Source organism: Mobula birostris, chromosome 8 (genome assembly GCF_030028105.1).
Source record: "Mobula birostris isolate sMobBir1 chromosome 8, sMobBir1.hap1, whole genome shotgun sequence".
In the NCBI taxonomy this organism is placed as follows: domain Eukaryota; kingdom Metazoa; phylum Chordata; class Chondrichthyes; order Myliobatiformes; family Myliobatidae; genus Mobula; species Mobula birostris.
In genome coordinates, this window is record NC_092377.1 from 20,732,582 (window position 1) to 20,758,679 (window position 26,098).

The 26,098-nt window shown below is 42.8% G+C and overlaps 1 protein-coding gene across 6 annotated transcripts in view; it reads right to left on the reverse strand.

Moving 5' to 3' along the window:
* ltbp1 (latent transforming growth factor beta binding protein 1) overlaps positions 1-26,098 on the reverse strand; it is a 452,733-nt gene that overhangs the window by 196,897 nt on the left and 229,738 nt on the right. For 5 of the 6 annotated variants that reach the window (XM_072264871.1, XM_072264877.1, XM_072264876.1 and 2 more), the window contains 2 exons: positions 11,135-11,257; positions 4,862-5,026 (listed from right to left, as the gene is read on the reverse strand). In XM_072264871.1, coding sequence (XP_072120972.1) covers positions 4,862-5,026; positions 11,135-11,257 — 288 coding nt within the window. The remainder of the gene's footprint in view (positions 1-4,861; positions 5,027-11,134; positions 11,258-26,098) is intronic. The other variant, XM_072264874.1, reaches the window with a different exon arrangement.

Below are 26,098 nucleotides of genomic sequence, written 5' to 3' on the forward strand. Positions count from 1 at the left end.
ATAAGGATTTCAACCATTTCAACTAATTAAATCTCCAGTAATTTAATTCTATACTTACACTCAAAATCAGTTTATTTCAGTTTATTGTTTTGCATTTTTCACTTCTTCCGAGCCTCCGTTATCTTGCGAGATCTCCTCTTCTGTTATTTAAAGTCTCCACCTTGCACTCTGTTATTCCCACCCCCACATCCCCATTTTTGCTGCATTTTTAAGCCTGCCTTTCTCTAAATTTTCTCAATCCTACTGAATGGTCATTCATCTGAAATGTTATCATTCCACCCTGTTGCTGCCTGACCTTGTTGCTGTACATATTCAGCATTTACTGTTTTAACTTCACATTTTTGGCATCTGATAGTGCTTAAATACAGAATATTTCCCTTCCTTTCGTTCTGTTAGAGTTGTGATTCTTTTCTCTCTCTCATTTCTGAACAACCTTTGTAAGACAGAGGAACAGTGAGGTTAAATAAGGCTCTATAAGGCGCTGGTGAGACCTCACTTGGAGTACTGTGGGCAGTTTTGGTCTCCTTATTTAAGAAAGGATGTGCTGACGTTGGAGAAGGTACAGAGAAGATTCACTAGAATGATTCTGGGAATGAGAGGGTTAACATATGAGGAACGTTTGTCCACTCTTGGACTGTATTCCTTGGAGTTTAGAAGAACGAGGGGAGACCTCATAGAAACATTTCGAATGTTGAAAGGCATGGACAGAGTGGATGTGGCAAAGTTGTTTCTCATGATGGGGGAGTCTAGTTCGAGAGGGCATGACTTAAGGATTGAAGGGCGCCCATTCAGAACAGAAATGCGAAGAAATTTTTTTAGTCAGAGGGTGGTGAATCTATGGAATTTGTTGCCACAGGCAGCAGTGGAGGCCAAGTCATTGGATGTATTTAAGGCAGAGATTGATAGGTATCTGAGTAGCCAGGGCATCAAAGGTTATGGTGAGAAGGCGGGGGAGTGGGACTAAATGGGAGAATGGATCAGCTCCTGATAAAATGGTGGAGCACACTCGATGGGCCGAATGGCCTGCTTCTACTCCTTTGTCTTATGGTCTAAATGCAAAGGGTGAAATACAATCAAAAGACTCAAGCTATCAGCATCGTTTCAAGCTGGTCTGAACATGGCAGAGCATATAGATGATGGTTTCACCTGCAAATTATTAGACTAATGATTTTTATTAAGAGCCTAGTACTTCCCATCAGAAACATATGTTTTGTAATGCTGTAACGAACTGCAGCGTATAACCACTGACATGCATGGCTGCACTGTGCAAAGGAGAAGATGCCAAGTTTACCCCAGGCAATCCAGAAAAAAAAAGTTAAATATAAAAAATACAATATCAGTTCAATACAAAATACAAAATCAAAATCAGACCTAATCAGTTCCCCTCTACCACCACTCTGCTCCATCTAGCGGAATTAGTCCTTACTCTTAATAATTTCTCCTTTGGCTCCTCCCACTTCCTCCAAACTAAAGGTGTAGCTATGGGCACCCGAATGGGTCCTAGCTATGCCTGCCTTTTTGTTGACTTTGTGGAACAATCTATGTTCCGTGCCTATTCTGGTATCTGTCCCCCACTTTTCCTTCGCTACATCGACGACTGCATTGGCGCTGCTTCCTGCACACATGCAGAACTCGTTGACTTTATTAACTTTGCCTCCAACTTTCACCCTGCCCTCAAGTTTACCTGGTCCATTTCCGACACCTCCCTCCCCTTTCTAGATCTTTCTGTCTCTGTCTCTGGAGACAGCTTATCCACTGATGTCTACTATAAGCCTACTGACTCTCACAGCTATCTGGACTATTCCTCTTCTCACCCTGTCTCTTGCAAATACGCCATCCCCCCCTCGAAATTCCTCCGTCTCTGCCGCATCTGCTCTCAGGATGAGGCTTTTCATTCTAGGACGAGGGAGATGTCTTCCTTTTTTAAAGAAAGGGGCTTCCCTTCCTCCACTATCAACTCTGCTCTTAAACGCATCTCCCCCATTTCATGTACATCTGCTCTCACTCCATCCTCCCTCCACCCCACTAGGAATAGGGTTCCCCTAGTCCTCACCTACCACCCCACCAGCCTCCGGGTCCAACATGTTATTCTCCGTAACTTCCGCCACCTCCAACGGGATCCCACAACTAAGCACATCTTTCCCTCCCCCCCCCCCTGCATTCCGCAGGGATCGCTCCCTACGCAACTCCCTTGTCCATTCGTCCCTCCCATCCTTCCCCACTGATCTCCCTCCTGGCACTTATCCGTGTAAGTGGAACAAGTGTTACACATGCCCTTACACTTCCTCCCTTACCACCATTCAGGGCCCCAAACAGTCCTTCCAGGTGAGGCAACACTTCACCTGTGAGTCGATTGGGGTGATATACTGCGTCCGGTGCTCCCGATGTGGCCTTTTATATATTGGCGAGACCCGACACAGACTGGGAGACCGCTTTGCTGAACATCTACGCTCTGTCCGCCAGAGAAAGCAGGATCTCCCACTGGCCACACATTTTAATTCCACATCCCATTCCCATTCTGACATGTCTATCCACGGCCTCCTCTACTGTAAAGATGAAGCCACACTCAGGTTGGAGGAACAACACCTTATATTCCGTCTGGGTAGCCTCCAACCTGATGGCATGAACATCGACTTCTCTAACTTCCACTAATGCCCCACCTCCCCCTCGTACCCCATCTGTTACTTATTTTTATGCACACATTCTTTCTCTCACTCTCCTTTTTCTCCCTCTGTCCCTCTAAATATACCCCTTGCCCATCCTCTGGCCCCCCCTGTCTTTCTTCCCGGACCTCCTGTCCCATGATCCTCTCATATCCCTTTTGCCAATCACCTGTCCAGCTCTTGGCTCCATCCCTCCCCCTCCTGTCTTCTCCTATCATTTTGGATCTCCCCCTCCAACTTTCAAATCCCTTACTCACTCTTCCTTCAGTTAGTCCTGACGAAGGGTCTCGGCCTGAAACGTCGACTGCACCTCTTCCTACAGATGCTGCCTGGCCTGCTGCATTCACCAGCAACTTTGATGCGTGTTGCATAAAAAATATAAAATGAGATTTGTGGAGATTGGTGCTTTACGGTCAGGACAAATGTGGTGGGCCAAATCTCTCCTCTCACCTCTCTCATTGTGCAGAAAATAGCAAAGCCTGGAAGAAAGTACTCCCAGACTCAAGGACAGCCCCTACCCTTACACTATAAGATTATTGAATAGTTCCCTATTTTGATCAGATGGACTCTTGACTTCATAATCTACCCTGGTATGAGCTTGGTATAGTTGTTTACCTGCACTGCACTCTCTCTGTGGCTGTTGCACTTCATCCTACATTCTATTATTGTTTCACCTTGTACTACTTAATGCACTGTGTCATGATCTGATCTGTACGAACAATATGAAAGACAAACCTACCATTGTACCTCGGTAGATGTGACAATAATAAACCAATTCTGATTCCCTTTCCATTCTGTGTCTCTCCATAAAGGCACAATGATTATAAATAGGTGCCAAATTTAGGAATGGAAACAGTCCAAGCTCTGACCCCGTGTCCATTCATGATGGGCAGTGCCGGCAGCAGCTCAGCTTGTTACCCCGAATTCCCAGTCTCTCTAACGGCATAAGCCTGCATCACTTGAGGGCTCTCAGACCTTCGTAAAGACCAGTGGAACAAGGGAATGCAAGGTGAGCCATTGTCTGCAGGGACAATCCCTGCAAACTTGCAAAACCAACAGAAGCAATTGTAGACCATACAAATCCTAGAACCTGCTCTGTCATTTGATAGGCTGATCGCCTTAAAAACTCATTTAGATTTCACCAATGTCACCCGTACTACTGGACTGACTGGAAAATCTGTTCCATCAAATGTTGTTTCTATACACCCACCACCCATCCCCACCTCACTTCAGTCTCCGGAAATAGTCTGGATAAAAATAATTACCCTATTTGCTTCAGCATGACAGATAAAATATGAATGTTAATGTTGGGTTATGATCACTAAACATTTAATTTTATTTCTTCCTGTGTTTCTTTTCTATGGTGAAGGCACGGAAGGTCTGGGCTCCTTGTACTCTGTCACTTGATTATCCATCACAGGTACTGGCCACGCAATCAGGGAAGCTGGGAAACTGAGACAACTGGAAGGAACATAAAGAGGTGACATTCTGTTGGGGAAAAAGTATTGGAAGGAACTTAAATTTTTTTTAAAAAATGAATAATTCCAGCCTTCGTATCGTATGTGCAATTGAAAATAACTGATTCACAGTAACATCTGCATACCACAGGACCTATTGCAACCTATGAGGGAGGCTTCGAAAAACAAGAGCCTAAGGAAACGCAGAAGTAGGCCATTCAACCTGCTCTGGTGTCAGTAAGGTTATAGTTGGTCTCACAGCTCAAATGTATTTGCCTTATATTCCTCAATTCCATTTATGTCAAATTAACCTATTAATCTCTGTATGCAAATGTACTCCATGAAACAAAAAAGTAATACTTTCACAAGGGCAGAAACTCTATTCCAACGCGTCCAAGGTAATGTACGTGAGTACTTTCACAGAGTCTGAGAAATAAAGCCCTTTGACAGTGTTCTTTTTCAAGTAAAGCAGATGTTTTGAAAAATGCCTGCCTCAGTTTTGAGCACATTTATATCATTGGCTTGAAATGTCACTTTAGGGAGAACTGCAGAACAAGCAAACAAGGCATCAGACTTTCATCTGTAGTAGATGCGCAGCTCTAATGTTCCGTAATAATTTGACTACAACAGAGTACACAAGCAACATAGCTTTTAAAAAAAAAGGTGCCAGCGAAGGAGGACAAAATAGCAGTATCTGTGATGCAAAATAGAAAGTTACACACTGTGTTCTTCTGGCCTTACCTGTTCCCAGAATGGGACATTTCTCACAGATTGTGCCCCAGGCCTTGCCAACGCTGCAACAGCACATCTGCTTGCTGAGCTGCACAGACAGAGGGTGCATGCACTGCTTTCCTGCACTGACAAATCGATAGCACGGCCCTTTCTCTTCAATTAAAAGATTTTCGGCTGCAGCAGAAATAGAAAAGGGAGGGAGGTTGCCAGAAATGATCTAAGAGAAAAATAAAACTGCAGAAATTCCATCACCAGCTAACAGGACAGAACAGCACACAAGCTAAAAAGAAAAACAACAAACATTAAGGCACAACTATGTGTGTGCGTGTGTGTGTGCATATGTGTGCGTGTGTGCGCATTTGTGTATCTGTGTGTGCATACTGGCACAGAGAGATTTGGAGAATCTCTGGCACCAGACTACAGCCCCCAGGACTGAAGCATACAGTGACAGCCATCCAACAAATACATAAAGTGTTAAGCTCAGTGAAAAGTTGCGTGCCCCAAACAGAAATGTACAAGCCATGACTTCGCTTCATATTCACCTGCATTAGAAAGCAGTAGCTTAAGCATTGAAGAGCAGCACACAAATCAGCTGTTATGCTCTAAACAAAAAGGAATCAAATATGTAAAGAAAACAAAACAGAGCACTGTTTATGAGGCCACATTATTGAAATGTCTTTGGCATGCTTGCAAACCAATCCATTTCATTCAATCTTGCAGGCAATTGGGACAATTTTATTCTTCATTTCAATCTGTGTTTGGTTAGTTATAATTGTATTAGACAAACTGCAGATGTAGAGTATTTATGTTCTGTTAGATTGTCATTCTTTCTTTTCAAACAGACTCCTTTAGGCCAAGTTAATGTAGAGTCTAATATGTGGGTTTAATCCTACTTTGTCAAATACAACTGGGACCATTCAACATTCACGAGGATTACCAAGCATGGTCCGAGAGAAAGCTCAAGCTGTCATAACTACTGTGACCTTTTGCACATCCCACTCCCACTTCTTCAAACAGTGGACAAGAAGTACCCAAGTCCGGTCAACCAGGCCTGAGGAGCTAAGCATTCAATTGCCTTCTAAACGTTGTCAAGTGGAAATAACTATGTGGAATTATTTAGAATATGGATTGGCAAGCCATTGATTTTTGTTGTATGACGTTCAGAATGGTTCACTCTACGTCTCTATCAAATGAACAGCAGCGGTGTGGATTAGGAATGGTTAAAAGGTCAATGTTCTCCATAAGAGTGAGTAATGTTACCAAGGGCTACATTTATTCCACCTCCTTCAGAGTCTTAAACTGAGTGACTCACTTGGCCATTTCAGAAGGGGAGTAGCTCAAGTATTGGTTTCCTTTCCTAAAAGACATTAAAGGGCCAAAGGGGATTTTTTCCCGCACAATTATCCAATAATTTCATGAAGAAGTTTACTCTTTAAATTAACTGAATTTGAATTATCTGTTAAAGGGAACTTGAATTCTGATTTTCAGATCTTTAACTGAGGACCATTCATCTAGCATCTCAACCACCATGACAAGCATTCTGAGGAACTGCCTTTCAGCAGAAGCAGCAAATGAAATTCGCCTCAGAACTGATTTTGAAACCAGTCAATTCATTCTGATCATGTCTAGTTGTCCTCGTTTTTTTTTAAGAATGAGGAGGAGAAATTTTTGTAATTTTCTTTTTTGCTTCAGCCCTTGGAGAGGATTACTCAGCAGTTTGATTCCACAGTAGCACAGTTGTTAGGCTGATGCCAGCCACCCGAGTTCAATTCCCGCCCCTGGCTGTAAGGAGTTTGCACATTCTCCTTGTGCCTGTGTATGCTTCCTCGGGGAGCTCTGGTTTCCAAAGGTGTATGGGTTAGTAGGTTAATTGGTCACATGGGTGTAGATGGGCAGCACAGGCCTGATGGGCCGAAAGGGCCTGCTACCATGCTGTACCTCCAAAATAAAAAAAAATATGTGGCGATATGGTAAGTGCAAATGGTCAACAGAAACCGCAGTCCACATGACTGGCACTGGGAAGAATTTGCAATGACATTGCTCAAGCCAAGGATTGGTGTTAAATCATCAGAAACAGTGTGCTTTTACCATCACCCGTAGAAAGAAAGGTTACCACTTACCTTTTGTTTAAAGAGATAGTGGAATTTTATACATGCAATTGTTAAAATGTAGAACTTATTTTCAACTCATAGCCTGCTTCTTTTACAGTGTGACAGCATTTCATAATTGAGTTATAATCATAATCCAACACCTGAATTATAATACCAGTGTTTTAAATTATGTTCCACTCTTGAACATTAATGACATTGTGTGGTGGAGAGCAATACAATATGAAACTTCTGGACCTTGGAAGCTCTGAAAGTCACAGATTTATGCCCACATTCCTCTGGCAAAAATTACAATCTTCCTCAAAATGCTTAAGCAGCAAGAATATATGAAGGCGGAAGAGCGCAAGGAGAAGAAACTCATCTTCCCTTGCTTCCACTAACCATACAGATGTGAAACGCATTGACTAAATGGGAAGAGTAAAGTGCACGTCCTGCTATTTTCTCACAGATCATCAGCTATAAGAATGTATTTGTTAATGAATGAGAAATCAGTAAGAAAAATATAAATACATATATTGACAGTGAAAAATTTAGCAAGGCATATTGCTCATTGAAATTTATTGAAAAGATTCTGGGGTATAAGTTCCTTGCGGAGATTTTACAGATCTTTGAATGAGAACTCATTTGGAGTATTGCATATGGGCTTCAACTTCAAATTCAAGTTTAATTATCATTCAACCATACCAGAATACCCAGGAATACAGTGAAATGAAACAGCATTGTTCCGGGGCCAAGGTACAAAACACAGTACCAACAGTCATACACAGCACAAAGCACATATAGTACAAAAAGACAGCAGTAAACATATAGTCACACTAAAAAGTGGAGAGCCCAAGTCCCTGAGTCCATGAATATTGTTGGCAAGAGCAAGCCTGCAGACAAACTCAATCAAGCTTGTCTTCCACCAAGTGAACACTGGAGGGCAGCACAGACACCAGCATGGATGCCACACCACATTGCCTCTGGGCACAGAATCTGACCGGCTGCAAATGGGTCACACTGCGGCATAAGGTCTTGTCCGTGCTACACTTGGGGCCACACAGATTCCCCGTTGTCAATCCCACCAGTGAATTGGCCTTGCAGCTTTCCACATTACCAATATCCAAAAAGGTCATGCATTCACAGGAAAAATGACTAGCACAATTACTCGTTGTTAGACTTCAAACCACCTTTACACATTGTCTCTGAAGCCTTTCTGGAGCAGGCAGCAACATGGTTTGCACCAAGTCCTGCTCCTCCAGCTTCTCCACCAAGAAGTAACTTACTGATGGGGTAGACCAGTAGTACTTGAAGTTTTTAATGTCCAGCAGTGTTGTACGATCATAAAAAATGTTTAAAAAAGCCAATAGTACCTTTGCTTGACCTCGTACATTTTTTATGTGACTATATGTTTACTGTGATCGAGCACACCGCCACCTTACCAAAGATCCCTTGCACCATCTGCCTGGAGACAGTGCAGCAAAGATCTACAAGACTGATTCATGGAATGAAAGGATTGTTCTTTGGAGACAAAATGAAAAGTAAGCAGTAGTTTCCAAAGGCTGGAAAACCCAGAAATAGGGGACCTAGTCTCAGAATTAGGGGTCAGCCATCTGAGACTGAGATGAGGTGATATTCCTTCATTCTCTGCCTCAGACAGTGATCCCTTAGATGTTGTGTGCATTCATGCTGGAGACAGGCAGATTTTCAGGTTCACAGGGAATGATTTGGTGTGCTGATCAAATAGCAGAGAGGACAAAGACATGACTGGCCACAGAACGATGCAGGAGATGAAGTAAACTGAAGACTATATTAACTCAGCCTGCATCTACCTCAGAAGAACTTGGAAAATGAAATTAATTCTGTTCTTGAAAGGACTTAGCACCAGGTAGAAGGTAACTGGTAAAAGAACCAGGAGGGACTTTGAGGGAAAAAAAATCTAAGAAAGAATATCACAATCATGGCTTTGTTGCCTTAATGGGGATGTAAGCAGATGGTGATAAGGAGACATACAGGAGTGAGATCTTGAGTGGTATTGCAACCACCGCGCACTCAAAGTTAGTAAGACCAAAGGCTTGATTGTGGACTTCAGGTAAAGAAATTCTGGAGAATGCACATCCCCCTCATCGGGGAACGGAAAGGGTGAGTAGCTTCAAGTTCCTGGATTTCAATATCTCCGAGGGTCTATCCTGGGCCTAACACATTGATACAATCATAAAGAGGCATGCTAGCAGCTCTACTTTGTTGGAAGTTTAAGGAAATTTAGTATGTAACCAAAGACTAATGAAAATTTCTATCGCTACACAATGGAAAGCATCCTGACTGGCTGCATTACAGCCTGGTAATGCAAAGGACCGCATGAAATTACAGAGGTTGTAAGCTCAGCCAGCTCCAGCTCCATCACAATCAATCTCTCTACTTCACTGAGCAATCTGAACCAGAATCGGGTTTAATATCACCGCAAGTGACGTGAAACTTGTTGTCTTTGTGATAGCAATACAATGCAATACGGCATTTAAAAAAATGTGAATATATGTGTGTGTATGTGTGTACTTTTTCTCCTCCACCATCAGATTTCTGGATGGTCCATCAACCATTCCTTTTTTATTGCACTATTTATTTTGCAATTTATTATAATTTTATGTCTGTACTACATTGCTGTTACAAACAGTAAATACACATCACGTAAGACAGTGAGAATAAACCGGATTCTGACTGCAGCTTTGAAAAAACAAAATGGTTAGTTCAGCGAGAAAAATGAATGCACGAATATAGGGAAGAACATGTGACTGACGTGGTTATCGGCTCCATGGACAAAATGGCCACTTTCTACACTAAACAATTCCCTAATCGTTTGATTCTATGAAACAGAGTGAATTTAGAAATAATACAATTATTGGTTGTCTGGTGTCTATACATAAGAAAATAACAATAGACTGGTGAGTTGGCCAGTAAAGCAATCCAGAGAAGTAGAAGGTAATGCTATTGAGTAGAGAAATACAAGTCATGGGAATGCATGTAAATGGTAGAATGTTAAGAAGTGTACGGGAACAAGGGAAACTTGTCTATCCGCAGACCTCTGACCAAAGCAGGACAGGGAGTTGAAGCAGTCAAGAAAGTATTTGAAATACTTTCTTTCAGTGCCAGGACACATGATATGAGACTCAGAAGGTCATGCTAGAACAATGTAAAACTGGAGTAGTGTTCACCAATTTATAGGAAGGATTATATAGTGGCATTTATAGTGGTGGCACTGGAAATTAGATAGAGGAAATACAATACAAGGACTTTTCCAACTATAGATTCCATTCTTGATGTGCTAAGGTCTATTTGACTGAAGCCACTTTCTTCGCCACAGAAGAGGCTAAGAAAAGGTTTAGTCAAGGTATAGAAAATTGAGAAGACTGGGATCGATGAACAAAAAGGACTATTTTCAATTAAATGCAAGATCTAATGCAAAAAGGGGGAATAGATGTAAAGGATTTGATAGAAGTTGAGGGAAGATTTTTTTCTCAGAGTGATGAGAGCTGGGAAAAACCTTCATCATGATTGAAGCATACCTGAATATGCCATAACCTGCATGGATCAGGACGAGGAGCTGAACAGCATGAAAACCATTAGCAAAGGAGCCTCCTCATGAACCATAAGCTCCAGGGTGTAGTTCAGTGATATACCATAGTTAACTTCTTTTTTAACCAAATGTTTAGGACAAAGTGAGGTAAATCAAGTTTTATTTTGTCTATGCCTTCACGACCTGTGATAGTGTGTAGATTTTCTTTTCTTTTGAACAGGCATAAATGGGACAGGAAGTGTAGAACAGTGCTCTGGAAGGCCGTTATAATAATAGGGATGGTATAAAATTTATCTTGTTCAAGATGAGGGATGGCTGTGTAAACACAGCCCCACAATTCATGTTGCTGACAGCTTGTGACCGAATAACATTCTCCTTTAACCCTGCCCAACTTGAATCTCTTCCTTCCTCATGAAAACCAAACAACACCCACCAAACTGTTCGCTTCAAAGATGTCCAATGAATTTCTGCACTTTCGTCACTCATGAATGGATCATAATCTTTTGGTGAGGGGTGAGAAACAGGTAACCTTTTAAGAATCACTCCAACCCAAGCTCAATAAGGACAGTACAGTTCAGTTCAAGGAACTCAGGACGACTGGTAGTCTGGGTAACGAGTACTTACGAACACAGGCAGTCTGCGAAGAACCAGGAACAAAGCCATGTTTGCACGTGCAGCTGTAGCTGCCCTGGGTATTCAGACATTCTCCATGCAGACACACACCTTGGAGCTGGCATTCATTGATATCTACAAACAATAAAGATTCCAGAAGTCAGGCATCCAGGATGAGCAGTGATGCTGCTAAAATGACATCAAAACTGTGGGCTAATACAGTGAAATGGAATGAATGTAGACAGGTACAGTAAACGGCATGAACATGGTGGGTCAAAGTTCCTATTTCTGTACAGTACAACATTTATGAGTCCAAAATTATATTGCTTTATTGAAATGTTTTCAATTGTCCATTTCTATGGTTCGGTTAACTTCACTATATTGAAAAAAACAATTGTGTTGGCAAGTGGCCAAGCGGTTAGGGTGTTCGTCAAGTGATCTGAAGGTCGCTAGTTCAAGCCTTGGCTGAGGCAGCGTGTTGTGTCCTTGAGCAAGGCACTTAACCACACATTGCTCTGCAACGACACTGGTGTCAAGCTGTATGGGTCCTAATGCCCTTCCCTTGGACAACATTGGTGGCATGGAGAGGGGAGACTTGCAGCATGGGCAACTGCCGGTCTTCCATACAATCTCACCCAGGCCTGCGCCCTGGAAACCTTCCAAGGCACAAATCCATGGTCTCACGAGACTAACGGATGCCTATACAGTATTTTTAAATTATTGATTTCAATTCTGATCATTCTTATCTGTCTCTGGACATCATTTAAAAACTGCTAGGATCAGTTAGTGCATCATCAACAAGCAATATTTTGCTCATCTCTGCCTTCTTGGAGCGACAGAGGATGAGAGGTGACTTGATAGAATGTATAAAATGACCAGAGGCATTGATCGTGTGGATAGCCAGAGGCATTTCCCCAGGACTAAAATGGCTAACACAAGAGGGCACAGTTTTAAGATACTTGGAAGTAGGTACAAGGGGGATGTCAGAGGTTAGTTTTTCACACAGAGAGTGGTGAGTGCATGGAATGCACTGCCAGCGATGGTGGTGGAGGCAGATACAATAGTGTCTTTTAAGAGACTCTAAGATAGGTACATGGAGCTTAGAAAAATAGCAGGCTACGCGGTAGGGAAATTCTAGGCAGTTTCCAGAGTAGGTTACATGGTCTGTACAACACTGTGGGCCGAAGGGCCTATAATGTGCTGTAGAGGTCTATGTTCTAAAGGGGCATTTCGGGGTTAGGGCTGATTGCAATGCACTGCCACTATAGTCACAGATATCACAAATTTTGAAGCTGATTTCATTTAAATGCATCCGTCTCAATCACTGCTGGGCTCCAAAATGTGGACAGCTAATAATATCAGCTCTTTGAATTAAGGGCCTGTGGGAAGCAATTCTAAGTGGTAGCAGAATTAGATTTTAGCACAATGGCACCAAAGTTTGCAGCAAGATGAGAATTTTCTTGTGTAAGATTTATGCTTTACATCAGGTGGTAGAGACAGATACATTAGGGGTAATTAAGAACCTCTTAGATAGGCACATCGATGATAGAAAATGGAAGGCTATGTACAGTTACATTGATCTAGAGTAGGTTAAAAGATCGGTACAACATTGTGGGCCGAAGGGCCAATACCATGCTGTAATGTTTCGACGTTACATGTTCTTCCACGATCATCCATGGTTCCATGAGGTTGTTGCAGCTGGTAGTGGCGATAAGTTCCCACTACTCATTAAATACACCCAAAGGTATGCACCTCAAATAGCCTCTGACAACCAAGTCCAGCTCCTGGCCTTCACGTGTGGCGTAGCTGTCATGCCCGACAGAATAGTTTCTACTTGTTTCTATTCGTAACAAGGTGGATGAATTGAAAGTGCAGATTGTTATTAATGATTATGATATAGTTGGGATCACAGAGACATGGCTCCAGGGTGACCAAGGATGGGAGCTCAACGTTCAGGGATATTCAATATTCAGGAGGGATAGCCATGAAAGAAAAGGAGGTGGGGTGGTATTGCTGGTTAAAGAGGAGATTAACGCAATAGAAAGGAAGGACATAAGCCGGGAAGATGTAGAATCGATATGGGTAGAGCTGCTTAACACTAAGGGGCAGAAAACGCTGGTGGGAGTTGTGTACAGGCCACCTAACAGTAGTAGTGAGGTCGGGGATGGTATTAAATATAAATTAGAAATGTGTGCAATAAAGGAACAGCAGTTATAATGGGTGACTTCAATCTACATGTAGATTGGGTGAACCAAATTGGTAAAGGTGCTGAGGAAGAGGATTTCTTGGAATGTATGCGGGATGGTTTTTTGAACCAACATGTCGAGGAACCAACTAGAGAGCAGGCTATTCTGGACTGGGTTTTGAGCAATGAGGAAGGGTTAATTAGCAATCTTGTCGTGAGAGGCCTCTTGGGTAAGAGTGATCATAATAAGGTGGAATTCTTCATTAAGATGGAGAGTGACATAGTTAATTCAGAAACAAAGGTTCTGAACTTAAAGAGGGGTAACTTTGAAGGTATGAGACGTGAATTAGCTAAGATAGACTGGCAAATGACACTTAAAGATTGACAGTGGATATGCAATGGCAAGCATTTAAAGATTGCATGGATGAACTACAACAATTGTTCATCCCAGTTTGGCAAAAGAATAAATCAAGGAAGGTAGTGCACCCGTGGCTGACAAGAGAAATTAGGGATAGTATCAATTCCAAAGAAGAAGCATACAAATTAGCCAGAAAAAGTGGCTCACCTGAGGACTGGGAGAAATTCAGAGTTCAGCAGAGGAGGACAAAGGGCTTAATTAGGAAGGGGAAAAAAGATTATGAGAGAAAACTGGCAGGGAACATAAAAACTGACTGTAAAAGCTTTTACAGATATGTAAAAAGGAAAAGACTGGTAAAGACAAATGTAGGTCCCCTACAGACAGAAACAGGTGAATTGATTATGGGGAGCAAGGACATGGCAGACCAATTGAATAATTACTTTGGTTCTGTCTTCACTAAGGAGGACATAAATAATCTTCCAGAAATAGTAGGGGACAGAGGGTCCAGTGAGATGGAGGAACTGAGCGAAATACATGTTAGTAGGGAAGTGGTGTTAGGTAAGTTGAAGGGATTAAAGGCAGATAAATCCCCAGGGCCAGATGGTCTGCATCCCAGAGTACTTAAGGAAGAAGCCCAAGAAATAGTGGATGCATTAGTGATAATTTTTCAAAACTCGTTAGATTCTGTACTAGTTCCTGAGGATTGGAGAGTGGCTAATGTAACCCCACTTTTTAAAAAAGGAGGGAGAGAGAAACCGGGGAATTATAGACCGGTTAGCCTGACATCGGTGGTGGGGAAAATGCTAGAGTCAGTTATCAAAGATGTGATAACAGCACATTTAGAAAGCGGTGAAATCATCGGACAAAGTCAGCATGGATTTGTGAAAGGAAAATCATGTCTGACGAATCTCATAGAATTTTTTGAGGATGTAGCTAGTAGAGTGGATAGGGGAGAACCAGTGGATGTGGTATATTTGGATTTTCAAAAGGTTTTTGACAAGGACCCACACAGGAGATTAGTGTGCAAACTTAAAGCACATGGTATTGGGGGTAAGGTATTGATGTGGATAGAGAATTGGTTAGCAGACAGGAAGCAAAGAGTGGGAATAAACAGGACCTTTTCAGAATGGCAGGCAGTGACTAGTGGGGTACCGCAAGGCTCAGTGCTGGGACCCCAGTTGTTTACAATATATATTAATGACTTGGATGAGGGAATTAAATGCAGCATCTCCAAGTTTGCGGATGATACGAAGCTGGGCGGCAGTGTTAGCTGTGAGGAGGATGCTAAGAGGATGCAGGGTGACTTGGATAGGTTGGGTGAGTGGGCAAATTCATGGCAGATGCAATTTAATGTGGATAAATGTGAAGTTATCCACTTTGGTGGCAAAAATAGGAAAACAGATTATTATCTGAATGGTGGCCGATTAGGAAAAGGGGAGGTGCAACGAGACCTGGGTGTCATCATACACCAGTCATTGAAAGTGGGCATGCAGGTACAGCAGGCGGTGAAAAAGGCGAATGGTATGCTGGCATTTATAGCGAGACGATTCAAGTACAGGAGCAGGGAGGTACTACTGCAGTTGTACAAGGCCTTGGTGAGATCACACCTGGAGTATTGTGTGCAGTTTTGGTCCCCTAATCTGAGGAAAGACATTCTTGCCATAGAGGGAGTACAAAGAAGGTTCACCAGATTGATTCCTGGGATGGCAGGACTTTCATATGAAGAAAGACTGGATGAACTAGGCTTGTACTCGTTGGAATTTAGAAGATTGAGGGGGGATCTGATTGAAACATATAAAATCCTAAAGGGATTGGACAGGCTAGATGCAGGAAAATTGTTCCCGATGTTGGGGAAGTCCAGAACGAGGGGTCACAGTTTGAGGATAAAGGGGAAGCCTTTTAGGACTGAGATTAGGAAAAACTTCTTCACACAGAGAGTGGTGAATCTGTGAATTCTCTGCCACAGGAAACAGTTGAGGCCGGTTCATTGGCTATATTTAAGAGGGAGTTAGATATGGCCCTTGTGACTACGGGGATCAGGGGGTATGGAGGGAAGGCTGGTGCAGGGTTCTGAGTTGGATGATCAGCCATGATCATAATAAATGGCGGTGCAGGCTCGAAGGGCCGAATGGCCTACTCCTGCACCTACTTTCTATGTTTTCCTGACAGGAGAAGGGGCAAAGGCAGGTTACTGGCACCTTAAAACCAGTCATTTCGGGCAGATGGGGCTCATGAGCCGTGGCTGGCAGCTCATCCAGGAGAAGGAAAGTGCTGATCTCAAACCTCCACCACCTGTGGCCATTCCCACTTATGAGGAAGGCTTTGGGAGAGGCAATCCTACATTGAGTTCAGTGCTGACAGGCGACTCCTGTAATGCCGCTAGTGCTAAACTGTATCGGTCTCTGCCACTCCTTTGGGCTCATCAGGTGTGTGGAGAGGAGAAGCTTGCTACATGGGCAACAGCTTGCTCTCCATAATGTACTGTACTACCTCTGCTTGCATATCTAGACAGCCAGAACGCCACATCCATGGTTGACCTTGACCTACAGAGGCCTCACTATCATTCAGTATGCTTTGGCATACGATAATCAGATAAAGTAGTCTAACTACTGTGATAATTAGCTATCTTTTCAAGTAACTATTCAATAATAGGCTATAAAATAGGTCATGAATGGTAGGTGCCATTTTAGATTTTGACAAGAACATAGCAGACATTTTGTAGTTCAGATGAACTTCGATAAAAAGCAAAAATTTTCAAAACCAGCATTGATAACCACATTTTGCAGACCTTCATCCTGACTTTAATTCAGATTTTTAAATTCTGGAAGTCTTTGGATTTACGGTACAAGAATTCCTAGGTTCACTCACATTTTAAAAATAGTGAAATTTCCATTGAATGTAGCTCTGAACCAATCATCTAACAGTTTAATAATTTAAGTTGACTAATATACTGTGTGTCTGTGGTTTGAAGGCCAGCACAAAATACTTGAGCACAAATAGTCAGGGTTAAGGTTTGAGTCTCAGGGTGGTTCAATCAAATGGAGGCAGCACAAAGTTTGATCGGGCCCTTAGGGAATGCAGTTCAAAGAAAAATTACACAATGATTACATTATCATGGTTATACTCAAACTTTAATGTACAAAATAGCACTGGTATACCTAAATTTAATCTCAAAACACGAGAAAATTTGCAGATGCTGGAAATCCAAATCAACTCATACAAGTTGCTGGAGGAACTCAGCAGTTCAGGCAGCATCTATGGAAAAGAGTAAACAGTCGATGTTTCAGGATCTGATGGAGGGTCTTGGCCTGACACATTGACTGCTTACTCTTTTCTATAGGTGTTGCTTGGCTTGCTGAGTTCCTCCAGCATATTGTGTGTGTTATCCTTGGCCCTACTCCAGCTCCTAAATGAGAGTTTTCAAACTTTGAGCACCTACAATTCTTTTGCCTCATTTTACCCAAACACATGTTCCACTGTGTCGAGAACTGTATTTTGTTAATAAACATCTCTCAGCTGCTATGTTTACCTCAGCAGCTGTCAAAAGCCAAACATATATAAATGATACATTCTTAAGGTGTCCTTACCTGTAGCTTTCACGGCAAATTCTAAACATGGGTCTGGTGTTTGCCTACCTCCAGAGGAAGCTTCAACCAGCTCATTTCTCAAGATCACACAAAGACTGAAGTCCAAGTGCTGAACCAGAGAACCACTTACAGGGGGAGGGAACAGGGTGGCTGGAACTGATAAGATTGCTCTCAGATGACATTTGGATGGACTAAATGGTCACTGTATATTTCCCACAGTTAAATTCTTCAATTCCCAATTCCAAAGCATTCAGCCAAATAGCTGAACACTAGCAACTTTTATTGGATGTAGCACCTGGGGTCGGGCCCACAGATGCTTTGAGAAGCACGGAGGAACACCTAGAGTAACTCCTGAAATGTCTGCTTCGCTGCTGCTGCTACTGTGCGAACGAGAATCTCCGGAGACGAAGGCCCCAAATCCTCGGCTTTGCCTATTGCCGAGGCCAGGGTCAAAGCGCTCGGCAGAGATGGTACTCAATGCTCGGTGTCGGAGAGCTGGTCAGAGGCTTGGAGTTTTCGGACGGACTCGGGGTCGGACTGTGGTCGGATGCTTCCAGGATGCTGCATCGGCAAGTTGGCAGCACTGGAGGTTTACTGTCTGTGTGAGATGATGGGACTTCCAAGAGACTCTGAGACTTTTACCGTGCCATGGTCTGTTCTTATCAAATTACGGTATTGCTTTGCACTGTTGTGACTATATGTTATAATTATGTGATTTTTGTCAGTTTTTAAGTCGGTTTGTCATGTGCTTCCATGATATCATTCTGGAAAAACACTGTATCATTTCTTAATGCATGCATTACTAAATGACAATAAAAGAGGACTGCGTGTCCTCATAATCTAATCTAATGGTATTAGTCCATGGCATTTAAAAAAGGATGGGAACCGCTGTTCCAGGAAGACTGACTTGCCATGCAAAATTCATTCATTGGAAGTTAAGAAAGTCAGAATTTTGACTTCTGTGTATCCCTTTCAACTGACTTGGTGAATGTCCAGCAACACAGCTAGGGACATCTCAGTCTTAGCAGACAACATTGAACATAGCGCAGTACAATGCAGAGACAGGCCCTTCACCCACTACGTTGGTGCAGACAAGAATGCCAATTTAAACTAATCCCATCCGTTTGCATATGGTCCATATCTCTCAAACCCCTGCCTGCTCATGTGCCTATTTAAATGTCTCTTAAATGTTGTTACTGTAGTTGCTTCCACTATCTTCCCTGGCTGCAAGTTCCAGGCACCTATCACTCTATGTAAAAAAGTCCTTACAAATCTGCATTAAGCTTCCATTCTCTCCCCTTAAATGCATGCCTGCTAGTTTTTAGAATGTCCGCCACAGGAAAAAGACGGATTATCTACCCTATTTCAAGAATTCAAAGAAAATTGATTATCAAAGTACATATATATTATCATTTACAACCCCAGGATTCATTTTCTTGCAGACATACTCAGTAAATCCAAGAAACATAATCAAATACAGACAGCACGAAACAAGACGGACAAACAAACAATGGAGGGAGAAGAGGGAGGAGAGGGAGGAGAGAGGAGGGGAGGGAGGAGAGGGAGGAGAGGGAGGAGAGGGAGGAGAGGGAGGAGAGGGAGGGAGGAGAGGGAGGGGAGGGAGGGGAGGGGAGGGGAGGGGAGGGGAGGGGAGGGGAGGGGAGGGGAGGGGAGGGGAGGGGAGGAGGGGAGGGGAGGGGAGGGGGGGGAGGGGGAGGGGGGGGAGGGGGGGAGGGGGGGAGGGGGGAGGGGGGGAGGGGGGGGGAGGAGGGAGGGGGGAGGAGGGAGGGGGGAGGAGGGGGGAGAGGAGGGAGAGAATGAGTAAGCAAGCAAACAAGCAATAAATATCAAGAACATGAGATTAAAAGCCCTTGAAAGTGAGTCCATAGGTTGTGGGAACATTTCAGTGGGGGGACGAGCGAAGTTGAGTGAAATTTTGCCCTCTGGTTCAAGAGCCTGATAGCTGAGGGATAATAACTGTTCTTGAACCTGGTGGTGTGAGTCCTGAGGCTCCTGTAACTTCCTCCTGATGGCAGCAGTGAGAAGAGAGCATGGCCTGGGTGGTGGGGATCCCTGATGATGGATGCTGCTTTCCTGTAACAATGCTCTGTGTAGGTGCACTCAGTGGTGGGAGGGATTGACCTGTGATGGACTAGGACATATCCATTACTCTTTGCAGGATTTTCCATTCAAGGACATTCCTGTTTCCATATCAAGCCATGATGTAACCAGTCAATACACCACACATCTCCAAAAGTGTGTCAAAATTTGAAATGTCATGCCAAGTCTTGGCAAACACTAAAAGAAGTAGAGGTGCAGCTGTGCTTTCTTTGCATTTGCAATACGAAGAAAGCACAGCTGCACCTCTGCTTCCTTCAGTATTTGCCAAGATTCGGTATGACTTTTCAAACTTTGACAGACTTCTGGAGATGTGTGGTGTATTGACTGGGCCCCAGACAGATCCCCTGAAATGATAACACCGAGGAATTTAAAGTTGCTGAACCTCTCCACCTCTGTTCCGCTGCTGAAGATTGGCTCATGGACCTCTGATTTCCTCTTCCTTAAGTCCATAATCCGCTCCTTGGTCTTGCTAACATTGAGTGAGAGATTGTTGTTATGGCACCACTCAGGCAGACCTTCAGTCTCCCTCCTATATGCTGATTCATCACCACCCTCGATTCAGCCTATGACAGTGATGCCTTCAGCAAACTTGTTGTTGCCATTCTGAACTGACAGGGACTGTAAGTGAGGAAATCGAGGATCCAATTGCAATTGCAATGGTATTGAGGCCTACGTCTTGAAGCTTATTGATAATTTTGACGGGATGATGGTATTGAACGCAGAGTTGTAATTGATAAAGAGCGTCCTGATGTAAGGATCATTGCTGTGTAGATTAGATTATGAGGACACGCAGTCCTCTTTTATTGTCATTTAGTAATGCATGCATTAAGAAATCATACAATATTCCTCCAGTGTGATGTCACAAAACACAGGACAGACCAAGACTGAAAAAACTTAACAAAACCACATAATTATAACATATAGTTACAACAGTGCAACAATACCATAACTTGATGAAGAAGAGTCCATGGCACAGTAAAAGAGTTTGAAGTTTCTCCAATGTCCCACATCTCACACAGACAGAAGAAGGAAGAAAACTCTCCCTGCCATGCCCGACCACAGCCCAAATCTGAGTTGTCCAAAAACTTCGAGCCTCCGTTCAGCCCTCCGACACCGAGTACTGAGCACCATCTCTATCTGAAAGCTTCGACCTCAGTCTCGGTCGCCAGCAGCAGGCAAAGCCAGGGATTTTGAGGCCTTCCCTCCGGAAGATTCTCGATCGCCCAGTAACAGCGGCAGCAAACCGGCATTTCAGAAATTTCTCCAGATCTTCCTCTGTGCTTTCACGTCTCTCTCCATTAAATCAGAATTGTCCACGGCCCCTATTTAACGGATATGATATCATTTTCACCGGAGAGCTGCACACACACAGTGCGCTGCTATCTTCTCCTCCCACCGAAGGGTTGAATGAAGAGCCAATGAAACAGCATCCACTGTTCATCAATGAATGGCTATTTATACTCCTCGTAGTGCTCAGCAATTCAGTCAGGCTGGCCTGCAACCCCACATGCACCAAAGGAAACAATCCAAGTTTGTTGAACCTCTCCTTATAACTAATACCATAAGACATAGGAATAGAATTAGGTCATTCAGCCCATCGGGTCTACTATCACGGCTGAGTTATTATCCTTCTCAACCCCATTCTCCTGCCTTCTCCCCATAGCCTTTGACACCCTGTTCAACTCTGATCAACCATTGAGTAAATATACTCAATGACTTGGCCTCCACAGCCATCTGTGGCAATGAATTCCACATATTCACCATCCTCTGGCTAAAGAAATACCTCCTCTTCTCTGTTCTAAAGCACAGTCCTTGTATTTTGAGGTTGTGATCTCTGGTCCTAGATTCCCCCACCATGGGGAAACATCCTGCCCACATCCACTCTATCGACGCTTTTCAATATTTGATAGTTTTCAGTGAGATCCCCCCACCCTCATTCTTCTAAACTCCAGCGACCTGTCCAAGTCCTTCTACAGACATCTTGCTTCCTCAACACTACCTGCCCCTCCACCTTCTTCATATCATCCGCAAACTTGGCCACAAAGGCATCAATTCCATCATCCAAGACATTGACACACAATGTGAAAAGAAGATGCCCCAACACCAATCCTTAGGGACTTTCACCATTTATCGGCATCAAACGAGAAACAGCCCCGCTTTTAGAAAAATACTTTCTAATCCAGGCAACATCCTGGTGAATCTCTTCCTCAGCCTCTCCAAAGCCTCCACATTCTTTCTGTAAGGTAGCATCCTTTAGTTTTATTTTTGTTCTCGTTTAGACGAGTTATGAGCAAATTAAGGAGTTATGTTTGTACAGTGCATTTCATGGAGGATGTTTTTTTGAAGCATGGTCACTGTTATAATGAAGAAAATATAGCCTACAGTAATTGATGACAAAATCATCAATATTGTTGCTTGGGGGGTAATTACTGCCCAGAAATCTGAGACTGCCCTTTACTTCTGAACAGGGCCACAACACATTTCACATCTAACAGCACATTTTCTTTTTAAATTTCACTCTGAAAGACTATACCTTCAACAGAGCAATATTTCCCTCAGTTCAAGCATTGGAGCACCAGCCTAGATCTTTGTGGTGTGATCCCTGACATAGAACCTGATACTACTTGAACTGTTAAGGCTATCAGCTTGCCATACTTATTGATCTGTTTATCACAATGGCTTTCTAGACAATTGTATGCTTCTCACCTGGTGGCATTAGACAGGTAGCAAAGGGAGAGATTAGTTGAGCAAAGAATTGTTTGTAATTTGCAGTGTTTTGGCTTCACGGATCAGTAATGATCTCCGACATTTTTTTTATACTCAAACATCGCTGGCAATGCCGGCAGCTGTTGTACATCCCTAATGGTCTCTGGACTGGGGAGACAGTAAAGAGAGATCATACAAGGACAGCATATTTCCTTCCCCAAAGGGCATTAGTGAAGCAGATTTTATTTATAACAAACAGCAGTTTCATGGTCACAATTACTGAGCTGAGCTTTATTTTATTTAAATACCGGATTTATGTATTCAAAGTTTAATTCCTCAGCTAGAGTAACAGTATTTCCATGCATGTCCCTGATGCAATGTTTCCAAACTGTGGTCAGTAGCTCAACCACTAGACTAGTATATTCCATTGGCTTCTGTGTTAAAGTCAATAAGGGGAGTCAGTTTACAGATTATTTTCACCCCACGCATGTTCATACGCTTTGATTGAAAAATACGGTGGTTTCCCTCTTCCTGAATGCAGTTCAGGCTAGCTTCAAGTTCCCCCATTTGGTATTCAAATACTTAGGAGCACTGTTTTCTCAGTAAAAGTGAAAGGCATGACAGACCAAAGATGTAACAATTCCGATTGCAGCTAAGTACCCATAAATACACATTTCAAAGGGGTGTTTATATTAATGGCTTATAATACTAAGTACTATAATTTTCATAACATTCCTTAAGTACACTGGCTGATAGGTTTTTGACCACAAGGGTCACAATCCTTCCTTTGTACGTTCTCAGCAATAAAGTATGTATCAGAAATTTAACTTGCAGTCATTTAAACTAAGTCAGGTGGAAAAAGAAACTTCATATTTCTTTTATGGGAAGGTTCTCCCTCATATTAGTGCCACAGCAAGGGTGATAATTCAATGTAAAGGATTGAGTTTCTTCCCTAAACCCCAGCCACCAAACTTCCCAAAGAAACCAGCACTTATTAATTATTCCCCTGTAACAGCATCATCAAGCACCATCCACATCTTCGAGAGGCTTCTCTTGGATAACCATATTAATATGCAATAGTATTTTTGTGAGCAGTTTGTTAGGCTTCCTCAGTGAAATCTGACTGATCTGACCGATCTGACCGATCTGACTCAAATCTGACTGATTTGACAGATAAGGCATTTTAATCATTAAGAAAATGGCTACAAAATGATGCAAAAACTCAACTGAGAAAGAAAAATGATTAACTGTTTATCATTTGCACACAAGCCAATTTGAGCGTTACTTGTTTTGCCAAAGGTTTGTGCAGAACTCATTTACTGCAATTTCACTAACCTAAATTTCATTTGACACGTAGAAGCAGGTGCCTTGGAATGTTAAACATATGACAAGCTCAACCGCAAGAGAGAAAGCCCACATCTTGCCTCACTGTCACATACTGTCCCAGGAGTTCCAGATTTGACAGTTTAATGCTTTGTGCTTTCTTCACCTCAGCCTAAAGCAGGAGAACCAAAGAGATGATCTGTTGCTTTCCCGACGTGTAGAGACATGCTGAGCACGGCTGAGGAGGCTCCATTTAATGCAGGAGACTAAAATAAAGTTGCCATGGAAACTAAGGAGGTGTGGATACATGCCAAACTTTTAACTCCTTCTTTCCTCCCTAGATTCGATGAGATTTGGTTGGATCTTTGCTTCTAATTTCTTTTCACAGAAATTATGTCATGGATAGAGCCCAAACAGTCCATCCGTTCTATACCTGTTCTGGGATGGATGCATCCCTTCTCATTATTCTTTCTGGTTTTGCCCCAATTTCTCTCTATTTCCTCCCTACAAGATATCATCTCACCTTCTCTCCATTAGTACGTTCCTCCAAACTGCTGAGTATTGAAGTTCCAGGAAGCGACCTTTCTTGGCAACGTCAGCATTTATCCTCCATCGCTAAATGTTTTCAGGGTGACGTGGTAGTGTAGTGGTTAGCACAACTTTAGAGTACAGGTGACTAGGGTTCAATTCCCCCCGCTGCCTGTAAGGAGTTTGTACCTTTTTCCCGGGACCACGTGGGTTTCCTCCAGGTGCTCTGGTTTCCTCCCACAGTCCAAAGACCTACCAGTTGGTAGTTAATTGGTCATGATAAATTGTATTAAATCAGAGGATTGCTGGGCGGAATGGCTCAAAGGGAAGGGAAGACCTATTCCACGCTGTATCTCAGTAACTAAATAATCAATCGACACTGGTGAGTCACTTAATTGAATTGCTGCAGTCCTTCTGGTAAAGGTAGTCCTATGATGCTGGAGGATAAGGACTTCAGATTTCAGACCGAGTAGCAATATTAAAATAACAATATATTTCTCAGTCAGGACAGTATGCAACTTAAAAATAAACCTGTAGATGATGAAGTTTCCAACTACCTGCTGCCCCATTGTGATGACCCTGTCAATATCATTTAGACCAATCAATAAGTGGAAAAGCTTCCCTGTATCCACGTTTGATTATTTTCTTTTTATTCGGTAACAGACTAGTTTGTCGGTTCTCAGCTGTTAGTGGTGTCTTAATCCCTATTACTAGTTTATTTCAGAGGAGAATTTAGGGTCACTCACATTACTGTGGATCCATCCTCACATATAGGACAGACCAGGCCAATTTCCTTCCATTGAGGAACTTGGTGAGCTCCTTGTTTCACATCACTCCTGTAGTTAAACATCTTTCATAAAGACACCTGCTTCTTATTCCAGAGTATTGAACCTAAATTCTCAAATACCATAATGAAACTTCACCCAACTTCTCTAAAACACCAGTCCAAATGTCTGGATTACTCATCTAGTTATGCAACCCTTCTGCTAACAAATTGACTCCAAGCCCTCTCATTCAGAGGAGAGCTTCCCAACCAAATACTATCCCTTGAGAGCTGTATCCTTTCACCTGGATAATCTGAAAACTTAACTCATTGGCATTTTTTCAATTTCGCTCTCCTGTTAAAGATGGTTGCATAGCTACGTGGACACCGCAAAAGAGGGATTTTAATCTTTCCCTATCTGATGAAGTAATAATGATAAAAGTCCAGCTTAAATCTGCTCTTGTCAAGTCATAAAGCCACAGTTCCACCTCAGTCAGTAACTCCAGCTTGCCCTGATGGCAGAGTTGCTTCATTCACTGCTCCATTGTCACCAAAGTGGAGGTCATCCTGTTCCAGAACCCAACTTAATTGCTTAGAAAATACTGTTCACCATGACATCTTGAGATAGCCATATAAATACACAAAACGATTATAAAAAGGTTGTTCCATATAGATATGTTGTGAGCCGATTTGGCTGCTTTTATGCTCGGACTTGTAGCAGTATTACACAGGGAGAACTGAGCACTAGAAATGGTTGCTTCTTTGTCCATCTGGAGCAACAAATGGAAAAAAAAAATTGGCAGCACTTCCTTAGCAGCAAGCGATCCTGCCGAATGATTCTCATGCTACATCTAACGTCTGATCTGAGGTGCCCAAGAAAAATCAATCTCTATTTTGCAGTAAGGGTCCGAATCAGATCATTAAGCATGCTTGGATTCATTGGATGCATCCAGCGATGAGGTAATCAAAAATTAAGAACAGCTGCTACCAGCTAAAATTAGAGGGCCCTCTCTACATGATGTAATTAACATGGCATGGCTCTGCATTTCCATGAAAGCACACACAGAATCTCTTTCAATAAAATATTCCAGACACTGAGTGCAAAAGGCCAACCAGCCTGATGGCATGATAAGGTACAAGCATAAAGACATGCCATTGAACTAATGTCACCCAAGGCCAGACTACGAGCTATACTTGAGAAATGAAGCATGTAATCTTTTATCTGAGGAATGAAAGTCCAACCTTGACCTCTATTTCCACTTTCCCCAGCACCTCAGCCAAACTTTACCAATCACCAAGGTTCTTTGCTTGACTTGAACCTTCTGTCACTATCATAAGCTTTCTGCTGGAGGAACCCATCAAGTTTCACTGAATGATTCCGTAAACTTCTCAACAGACAGAAAAC